This window comes from Papaver somniferum, chromosome 11, assembly GCF_003573695.1.
Source record: "Papaver somniferum cultivar HN1 chromosome 11, ASM357369v1, whole genome shotgun sequence".
Lineage (NCBI taxonomy): Eukaryota > Viridiplantae > Streptophyta > Magnoliopsida > Ranunculales > Papaveraceae > Papaver > Papaver somniferum.
In genome coordinates, this window is record NC_039368.1 from 64,319,454 (window position 1) to 64,329,692 (window position 10,239).

Consider the following 10,239-nt stretch of genomic DNA (forward strand, 5'->3'; position numbering starts at 1 on the left):
GAGACTCATACAGAGTATTAAATGCTGACAGACTCGGAAAAGAAAGAATTACAACCACACGTGAGCTATCACTATCTAAATTCAACCATAAACATAGTACCCCATTACACATGTGAAGAATAGAGAACTAAGCTAACCTTTCCAAACAGCGATAGAGCCAAGATTTACAGTTTTACGTCTTGTTTATTTTCTCCTGACTCAACTAGCTCATCTGGACCCGACTGAAATCACGTAACTCATGTGGATCTGAGTTAATATGTTTGTTTTTTGACGAATCTGACTCAAAAAAATGAGTCAGTGATTTGTTCTCATGAGTCAGGGGAATTTTATTACCTGATTCAAACAGAGTTAGGTCCGACTCAAAAAGAAAAACGGTCCGACTCAAAAAGAAACATGATGTTGGTACCTATTGGATCTGAATAAGATCAACTACTGGATCTGAATAAGGTACAGATCCAGTACGGTCTACGCGGTATGTGAATACAAGTTCATCTTGTTTCTGACCTCTGTGGTGGTTAAAATACTTTAAAAAACAAAATTAAGTCAAAATACTTTAAAGAATGACACAACATTTATCTGACCTAGCATAAAGATCAAGAATTCCCATTTCAGTTTACAGTACGAAAGTATGAAACATGAAGGATGCATACAAATTTTGAAATAACAAAAATATATAATGATTTAGCAATATGAGCAGTGTGCTTATTCTAACTATTAAAGTGGTCCGGAATCTAAACTGCCATTTTCATCTCTATCTTCTGGTGAGGATCGTAATCCATTAGCTTGAAATCAGACACCACAAAAGAATCTATATCCTTCTTCTCGGGACTGATCTCCAAAGTCTGCATTAAGAAAAGAGTAAAACAAATGACACAAGAAAGAAGAAAGTCATTTTCGAATAAAAGATAATGAAATAAGCTGTTCTGAAAGTAAACTTAAACCTAATTTATTTCGTTTGTACTCACAGGAAAAGGTCTAGGAAGTTTCTGAAGTTGTTTCTGTAGAGGCCTAACATGGGTTTTGTAAGCGTGGGCATCACCAATAACATGGATGAAATCACCAGGAACAAGATCTGGAGATGGGGGGAAAATACACATAAAGGTAGTATGAGTAATAGATTGTAAAGGATACCTTGAGATAATTTTTTGTACATCACAACAACAGAAACATGTGCGATCTAGTTAGGAATATATACCGCAAACATGAGCAATCATGCATGTCAAAAGAGAATAAGATGCAATGTTGAACGGCACACCAAGACCCATGTCAGCAGATCGTTGATACATTTGGCATGATAGCTCCCCATTGGCTACGTAAAACTACAGGATATAATAAGAGCATACAAAATCAAGAGAATGATTAGATGAAACAAAACTGGGAAGACAAAGTTAATGTCCCTAACCTGTGCAAACATGTGACATGGTGGAAGTGCCACTAAACTAAGATCCGATGGATTCCAAGCTGAAAGAATGATTCGCCTGTCATCAGGTTTGTTCTTTATCTTTTCAATTACATCTACCAACTGATCAAATCCTTGCCCACTGTAATCCGCATGCATATTAGTGTACCTGCCAAAAATAGACATTTCTAAGCATCCGTAAATGCAACATGGTGTCATATCCATAATCTAACTTTAACCAACCTAGCACCGAAGTGTCTCCATTGGAACCCATATACGGGTCCTAAGTCACCCTCTTCCCTGTCTGTTAAACCAATGCTGAAATTGAAAAGCAGAAAACATTCAATCTTCAAGAAGAAGCACGTTATTTGATGAAGCAGAGTATGATGAACAGATAAGTAGTTGCCTGTCAAGGTAGTCTCGTGATGCATTACCATCCCAAATGTGAATGCCTTTCTGTTGTAAAACCTGTTGACAAAATATCAAATTTGAGTTGCTTACTGGTGTTATAAGATCTAAAAAAGCAGGTATAAGATGAATTTGTTGTGAAAACTTCAAACTGTGTACAAACACTCAAATTGACTAGCCAAGCAAGCCTGGACATCTGAAAAGATAAATGCATATTCATAATTACATAGTAAGTTTCAAAATATCAAAGATGGTTTTACCTTTGCATTTGTTGAACCACTGATAAACCACAAAAGTTCTTCAACAACAGCTCGCCAAAATACTTTCTGTTTACCCAAAACATAGCACAAGCATGGACATTCAGCCGGGAAACAAACAATCAAACAAATTTGCCACACAATGGTGACTGGTGAAAAACAAAGTATGTTTCCCAAATAGACAATGTAGCAGAAACATAAATATGGCAATAATAACCAATAACTAATACAGAACTAAAATTTTGAAATGCTCAACAGACAGGAAATGTACCTTAGTTGTCAGAAGTGGGAAAGATTTCCGGAGATTAAACCTCATCTTTGGTTGGAATAAACGAGAAACACAAGGGAACAGCAAAGAAGAATATTCAGTAAGCATTTATTCACCAATTAATAATTATAATATGTTCAGTAGCAACACAAGTTGTACATAAGTAGATAGGAACTGGCCGGAGAAGCAACTATGAGTTCAAAAGTACCTGGGAACCAAACTTTGACAGGGTCCCAGTCCCGGTTCTATCATCTTTTGTGTTACCATTAGAAATGATATCCTGAACCAGCTTCAAATAATTGTACTCTTCATGCCTCTCGAAAATCATCTTAGGCAAAAAGGTGAACTTTTCCGTCTCAGATTTACTGGAATCTCTATTATTATCAAATGTCTCATTTTTAACAACTGACTCCAAGGAACTCTTGAGCCGAACATAAGTCACAAAAGAATGCCGAATGTTGTTTTCTACCCGCGGGAAGGACGAGTACCACGGCTTGTAAAGCGCGGAATCAACAGGAGGGATGAAAGTGTCACACTCAATATTGTTCTCAATTTCAGTAAAATGGATTGCATCACATCCCGGAGCATTCAGAGCTTCCCTGCAGCATGAAATACCCATCAATATTTAATAACATACTCAGTTATCAATTGGGACTATACTAGAACAATCTTACCTCAATACTTGACCACCTCCTATAACGAAAACTTTCTCAACCAATAGACAATAAGGAGATGCTGCTAATCGTTCCAAAGCTGAAGCCATGCTTGAACAACTAATAACATTCTCCGCAGTTGCAATGTCAAAACTTCCAGAACGGGTAAGCACAACATTCAGACGACCAGGTAAAGGTCGATATTCCATTGGGATACTTTCCCATGTTTTTCTACCCATAACCACTGCATTCTTTTTAGAAGGATCTGATGTACCCATAGTAACCTCCTTGAAAAACTTGAGGTCAGAAGGTAATCTCCATGGCAATTTGCCATCCTTTCCTATGCCCATATTTCTAGTTGCTGCTACCACAACTTGGTAAGTCCTTAAAGGCTTAGAATGAATATTTGAATCGCCATTAGGAGCATCTGTAAGGGTGTTGTAACCAGCCATAACGGTAAATCTAAGACAATCTTTATACTCTGCAATTTCCTTCAAGACGCCAAATCCTCGTAAAGGTGGAGACCCCGAGAAAGTTCCACGAAAACGAACTTTGAGTAGGTGTTGTAGAGATGCTATTGGTAAAATCCTGATTGAATTACTGATAACACAGAGGAGAGAAAGATGAGTAACAGATCTAGTAGTTGAGCTCACAGGACTACGAAGACTGAAATTAGCAATCGAGATAATCAAATTTGAAAAACTGCAAGCAAAAGGAGGGTAGGTAAAAACTAATGCCCATCCAAGTCTGCAGCTTTGACCCTAATCATAAACACTTGGTTTTTTAAGATTTATAGTCAGGGAAATAGGATTTGCCAACAAAATGACTTCGGAAAGTTAAGTTGAAATTCATAAGCAATCACGATGTAAACTATATGGCCTGCTAGTGGAGATACGCAATAGAAAAGCTAAAGAGTCCCTTTAAACTATCTGCAACTCCATCATTAGTGCTAATCAAAGTTCAATTTAAAGCTCTACTCTCTTGTAAAGGGCCTTTAGGTATCTGAATAACTCACTTTATAGAGTGAAGCAGTCACATTTATACAGCTCGGAGGAATGCTGATTTCGACCTATACACCCATTCACTGTTCTTGTTAGATACTCTTGTCATGGACAACGATAGCATCATCTAACCCGATCAGTAAAAAGCTAGAATGAAAATCCAGTTAAGAATACCCATGTTTCATCCGTAGGTCAATGAACAACTAAAGTAAACTCAAAGACGAATTAACCAAAATCCAGGTAGCATAAAAACTAAACCCCATTTCCAAAAACCCTACCAAATTTTACTGTGTTAGTGAGACAAGAAAGGAGAGAAATAATTACCAAAACATATCACATCTGAGGCTGAGGATTCAAAACTGATGATGCAGAGTCCAACCACGATACATATGAAGATTTCCCTCCCATACAAGATACGAATTTAAGAAGAAAAAAACAGCATTAGTTTCAGAACATTAACTGAAATGAAATACTGATAGACCTAATTTCTGCGTCTCATCCTTGTCAAACTTGGGACGGGTTGCAAAAAAAAAAGCCCAAGATCTATTTAGCCCGACCCGAATAAATTATTCCGTCTGTGGATATATAAATCTTTACGGATTACGGTGAAACCCTGCAGGGAAATAGTTGACTTCATTCAGGGAGAGAGCTTAAAGAGCAATGGCGGCTGTCGCCAATTCACTCTCCTACTCTCCATCACCATTCACTAAATCTCTCAAAAACCCATCAAAACCATTCTTATCTAAACCCTGTGTGACCCTAAAACCCTCATTCAAAAACCTCAGACTAACAGCAGTTGTATCTGAAAAGACCACAACTCTGACTCCACCCAAGGCCTTCGATCATTGTTTCAGCAAATCTGATGATGGGTTTTTGTATTGTGAAGGTTTGAAAGTTCAGGATGCTATAGATTCAGTGGAAAAGAGACCTTTTTATCTATACAGTAAGCCTCAGATTACACGAAATGTTGAAGCATATAAACAAGCTTTGGAAGGTTTAGATTCGATTATTGGGTATGCAATTAAAGCTAACAATAACTTGAAGATTATTGAGCATTTGAGGAAATTGGGGTGCGGAGCTGTTCTGGTCAGTGGGAATGAACTGAGATTGGCACTTAAAGCTGGATATGATCCCACCAAGTAAAACCCTAAAACACTAAAACCCTAATTTTCCTATTTATTTTTTTTATTTATGTTTGTTTTGGGAATTGAGTAATTATTCTGCGTGGGTTTCGTTCAAATATTGTGTTTGGGTTTCAGGTGCATATTTAATGGGAATGGGAAATTGTTGGACGATTTGGTTCTTGCTGTCCAAGAGGGTGTATTTGTGAACGTGGATAGTGAATTTGATTTGGAAAATATCGTGGCAGCTTCCAGGATTGCGGGAAAGAAAGTTAATGTATTGCTTAGGATCAATCCTGATGTTGATCCTCAGGTATGTGTTTTCTTTTGATTGTTTAATTCATAGCATGTATTTTCAATTTGAGTATGTCATTGTTTACAATGCATGATAAACTGATTATTTATGTGCTATCCTAACTGTTTATAGGTTCATGCTTATGTTGCTACCGGAAACAAGAATTCCAAATTCGGTATTAGAAATGAAAAGCTTCAATGGTTTCTAGATGAAGTTAAAGCTCATCCTAATGAATTAAACCTCGTGGGAGCTCATTGCCATCTTGGGTCTACCATCACCAAGGTATTTTATTAGCATGTAATGGTTTTATTTCAATGCCGTCATTAGCTATTAGAGATTGAGATTTCTTTTTATAGAAAAAAAAATTTAGTGTAGTTTTGGAAGTTGTAGGGTTCTAAGGAACAATGATTGCCAATAATTGTGAATCATTTGACCGCTATACATGGACAATATTGGTCTAAGCTGTGCCTATACATGCACCTGAACAGCAAGGCAAACTGATCATGCATGCCACCATCTACTTACACCTTACTATTTGTCGAACCGTCTACCGGAGAGAACAGAATGTGCTGATTACAATTTATCTGCAGCTGCGTAATGCACATGCACCTACTACTGTGTGTTCAAGAAAGTAACGTTCTAGATGATGAGCGCGTGATCAGTGATCTTATTTCAATGGCCTATAGGTCTCTATTTTAGTATCTTCTGTTCAACTAATCTGTTCTTATGCTTATATCCTTTAGACTGTTTCCCGTTTGTTTTCTTTTGCAGGTGGACATATTCAGAGATGCCGCTCTCCTAATGGTGAACTATATTGACCAGATAAGAGCTGAAGGGTTTGAACTCAGCTACTTGAACATTGGAGGTGGTCTGGGGATAGATTACTATCATGCTGGTGCTATCCTTCCCACACCCATGGATCTCATTAACACCGTGAGTCACCATCTTGTGTATTCAAGAACATAATACTTCCACAGTTGGTGCAGCTTTGTAACTTGATGTTTATTGTAGGTTCGAGAGATAGTTGTTTCCAGAGGTCTTAAGCTCATTATTGAACCTGGTAGATCACTCATTGCCAACACTTGTTGCCTTGTTAATCGGGTCACTGGTGTTAAAACAAATGGAACAAAAAACTTTATTGTGATCGATGGCAGCATGTCTGAACTTATCAGGCCTAGCCTTTACGACGCTTATCAAGTATGTAATCAGTAAATGTTATCTCACTTCTATTACAAAGTTATATTTGATATCCTTCTGAAAATGTAGGTTATATTGCATTATGATCTTGACCCATGCCATGACTTTTTTTTTTCGTGTAGCACATTGAATTGGTTTCCCCATCTGATGCTGAAATTTCAACCTTTGATGTGGTTGGCCCTGTTTGTGAGTCGGCAGATTTCTTGGGGAAGAATAGAGAACTTCCTACTCCATCTAAGGTGATAAAGGATTTGTTTCTTTATTTGTTACGAAGTTTCTGAAGTTGCTCATTTTAAATGATATTGACTTCAAAAGTGGTGTTTGATTATCAGGGAACTGGCTTGGTTGTTCATGATGCTGGTGCATACTGCATGAGTATGTCATCTACTTACAACCTGAAAATGAGACCACCTGAATACTGGGTAATGAATCTTCTTATTAAAATTTTGAAGTTGTATGCTACGGAGGAAATACGGTCAATTTTCCATGTGGCTGGGCCGGAACTTATGTGAGTTTGTTTGGTTGTATTCTGCAGGTGGAAGAAGATGGATCTCTGGTGAAAATCCGCCATGGAGAGACTTTTGATGATCACTTAAGGTTCTTTGAATGTTTGTGATTGCAGTGTTTTGTGTAACTAGCATTAGAACTTGTACTTTGTGCAAGGAGCGATACTTTCTGCAATGTGTCAAACGAATCAGAATGTTTCATTTCTTCAGTGAGGAATTTTAGGAATTTTAATAAGAGTTGTTAAGAGATCTTATATTTTTATATGTTCTATTTTATTTACCCTGTTAAGTTCTCGCTTGATGTAAATGACAAAAAGCTATCTGTCTGTTCTCTCAAACTTTTTGGTTGTTGGATTAGCAAAAGTTGCCAGGGAAAGACAACTTATTGGCCATCACCTATGCAAAGCTGAGTGATGGAAGAGGCTCTTTTGGTTTTTTTTGCCAGTGCATAAATTTTGTGCAAACTCAATTGGTAGTCCGGTTAGTATTCTGCGTAAAATCTTCATTCAAGTTCTTTGGATTATAAATTGATTATTCCAGCTACTCTGAACCTACTCAAGTAAGAGTAAGTCTTGTGGTGGAAGAATTTCATCTTCCACGCCACCTCAGCATACCTCAGCATTTGGAATAATTCATGAAGGGTCAAGCATAGTGGTGGAGTTGTAAAAATGCAAATCAAAATAGCGTTTTACACTAATAAGAATAGTGTAAAGATAACGCCATTCGCTTTACGTTACTTTTTTTCTCAGACATTAGATTTTCAATAGCTCGTTTTAAATCTAAGGATTAAAAAAAAAACGTTATTCTGAATAGTGCTTTACGCTATTTAGATTAGCATTAGGTGCCATTTTTATTGACGTTTTCCGTCTTCTAACGCGTTATTCTGAATAGTGTTTTACTCTAATCTGATTAGCGTTTTCATGGATTTCATCGGACTATCCCACGAAATCATGGAATATGGCTTGGAAAAACTGTGAAAGAACCCAGCTTGGAAGCCACTAGACTTGACATTCCATAATTTTTCCACACTTGAAATAGGTTGGATTTCACCATAAGATTGTGGTCAGAGTGTAAAATTTTCTCCTGCGTAGGATGTTTGTTTCATTAGTGTCCAAATCCGGATCAATGAATAAAGCACAAATCTAAGTAAATTTGAGACAACCAATCTGAGCCCGTGCTTGATGTAGCGTTCTTGATAGTGCCAAACAGTAAACTATAGTCAGTTGTAGCTTGAAAATTTACATACTTCGCGATTTGTACATTCCGTCTCTATTTTCAGATTGATGTGGGGCGTGAGATCCGGGGGAAGAAGACGTGGGTTCAAGACTGCCACTGCTGCCCTCAGTCAGGACACCACCAGAATCAACAATTCTTTTACCATGTAAATCATACTTTAGAAGCAGATGACATTAAACAGCAGGGACCAGCGAAAGTTGCGGCAATTCTGATGGTTTTTATTGTCTTCTCATCATCAGTACCGTCTATTGTCTTGTCAATTATTGCATAAAAGTTGTTATTCTTAAGCTGATCTTGGAACCAAGGGACTAAGCCACTGCATCCGTCCGGTTGGAAAAGTGATACTCTCTCTCTCTCCGAGTAAAAGTATCATTTTTTCTGAAACGGGCGAAAGTATCATTTTTCTGAAAATGAGCGAAATTTCCCGAAACGAAATGTGAAAGTATCACTTTTCCTGAAACGAAAAATTAGTGGACCTATAAACCAAAATATGGTTGCATGATGTGTTATGCATCCTTTATGATGGTTTGCATAATGGATATACATTTAATTTTCTAAAATTGTGCCTAAAATGATAAATACCTCCGAATTTTTCGTAAAAACTCTAAATTTGATATTGTTGTTTGTACTCATTGTGTAGATTTTTTTATAACCTTTCAAACGAGATAAAATTTGTAAAATTCCAAGACACGGATTTTTAGATATTTTATACTAAAGTTTGTTTTCCAATTATATCCCTAAAAAAATAGGATACATAAAGAGTTATAATAATTAGACTAAAAGGAATGGATAATTGTGTCAATTGGAAAAGACCAACCATGAACACCAAATCCAATCTTTTTATGTTAACTGATCACTTATATTTTACAAAAAAAAAATGATCGTATAAGGATCCTTCCTCGCTTCGTTCGATCGGCCCAATCAAAGACCAACTCAAAAGAATTGACACTGAGATGTCTAAGAATTAAGACTTGCTTTTAAACTTTCCGGAAGAAAAAAAACAAATGCTTCTTACTCTAAGCAGTAATGTATTGTACACTTACGATAATACTTCGGGTCCATATAACCAAAAGTTCCAATAGCTTCTGATAGTTGCGCAGCTGAATTGCCAGTAGGAGTCTTACAAACTAGACCGAAATCGGTTACCTTAGCCGTCATGGTTTCATTGAGAAGAATGTTTGTGCATGTCAAGTCTCTGTGAATGTAAGCTTGATGATGAAGATGTTGAACGCCCCTAGCAATGTCCAGCGCAATTCTTAACCTTCTTGTCCAACCAAGAGGTACACCATCCGGATTAAAAAGATGTTTAGCAAGTGTTCCCTTCGGCATGTATTTGAAAACGAGAATCCTTTCATTTGCCGTCGAACAAAACCTACGAAGAGCAACAAGATTCACATCACTGACTTAAATAGGAATCTCAATTTCGGACTTAAACACCTCTAAGGCTTCCTTACTCGTATCACCTATTATTCTTTTCACTGCAACAATTGTTTCGTCGCTCAGTTCCCCACCCTACATAAAAGAGTTTCTTGACTCAAATTGTTGGTGGCCTTTTCAAGTAGTTCAATTGGAAATTCCTTCCTATTATTTGAATGGATTATATGCCCATAATCCATTATGCAAATTATAATGAATTTCATATGTGTTTGGTAACCATTATAATAATTGATTATTTTAATCATAATCGAAAAGATCCATTATTTTCATAAACAGAAAAAAGTTGTTTTGAAAATTTATTATAATTTATTATTTTTTCTAACAAATTCAAACTGAAATTTTTCTTCGTATTTTTTCTAAACTATCAAGAGAAAGACAAAAAAACAGTATAAGACTAAAAAGAAAATCCTAAATCATTGTTCTTTCCTCTCCTTTTTGATATCATCGTTCTAAGATAATCA

The 10,239-nt window shown here is 36.7% G+C and overlaps 2 protein-coding genes across 3 annotated transcripts; one reads left to right on the top strand and one right to left on the bottom strand.

Moving 5' to 3' along the window:
- Positions 1 to 512: 512 nt before the first annotated feature.
- On the bottom strand, positions 513 to 4,460 carry LOC113323259 (bifunctional dihydrofolate reductase-thymidylate synthase-like). Of its 2 annotated transcripts, XM_026571545.1 has the most exons (12): positions 4,311 to 4,454; positions 4,001 to 4,054; positions 3,007 to 3,585; positions 2,541 to 2,931; positions 2,336 to 2,380; positions 2,068 to 2,133; positions 1,806 to 1,867; positions 1,643 to 1,717; positions 1,403 to 1,568; positions 1,196 to 1,319; positions 966 to 1,072; positions 513 to 842 (listed from the first exon to the last, which is right to left on the bottom strand). In XM_026571545.1, exons 3-12 carry the CDS (start codon positions 3,435 to 3,437, stop codon positions 732 to 734), a joined length of 1,578 nt encoding a protein of 525 aa, XP_026427330.1. In that variant the 5' UTR covers positions 3,438 to 3,585; positions 4,001 to 4,054; positions 4,311 to 4,454; the 3' UTR covers positions 513 to 731. The 2 variants fall into 2 exon arrangements, with proteins under 2 accessions (XP_026427330.1, XP_026427329.1); XM_026571544.1 differs by lacking the exon at positions 4,001 to 4,054 and having other exon boundaries at positions 4,311 to 4,460.
- A 147-nt stretch (positions 4,461 to 4,607) lies between these two features.
- LOC113322299 (diaminopimelate decarboxylase 2, chloroplastic-like) lies at positions 4,608 to 7,459 on the top strand. The gene is made up of 8 exons (XM_026570366.1): positions 4,608 to 5,125; positions 5,246 to 5,420; positions 5,535 to 5,684; positions 6,174 to 6,335; positions 6,414 to 6,599; positions 6,722 to 6,838; positions 6,932 to 7,021; positions 7,135 to 7,459. The coding sequence occupies exons 1-8, from the start codon at positions 4,647 to 4,649 to the stop codon at positions 7,213 to 7,215; spliced, it is 1,440 nt and encodes a 479-aa protein (XP_026426151.1). The 5' UTR covers positions 4,608 to 4,646; the 3' UTR covers positions 7,216 to 7,459.
- The last annotated feature ends 2,780 nt before the right edge of the window (positions 7,460 to 10,239 follow it).

Coding starts and splice junctions, on each gene's coding strand:
- LOC113323259 (XM_026571544.1), bottom strand. Junction 2,381..2,540: donor TGTCAAAGTTTGGTTCCCAG/GTACTTTTGAAC, acceptor TTCCAACCAAAG/ATGAGGTTTAATCTCCGGAA. Junction 1,320..1,402: donor CATGTCACATGTTTGCACAG/GTTAGGGACATT, acceptor TATATCCTGTAG/TTTTACGTAGCCAATGGGGA.
- LOC113322299 (XM_026570366.1), top strand. CDS start 4,647: ATGGCGGCTGTCGCCAATTCACTCTCCTACTCTCCATCACCATTCACT. Junction 5,421..5,534: donor ATCCTGATGTTGATCCTCAG/GTATGTGTTTTC, acceptor AACTGTTTATAG/GTTCATGCTTATGTTGCTAC. Junction 6,600..6,721: donor GCCTTTACGACGCTTATCAA/GTATGTAATCAG, acceptor TTTTTCGTGTAG/CACATTGAATTGGTTTCCCC.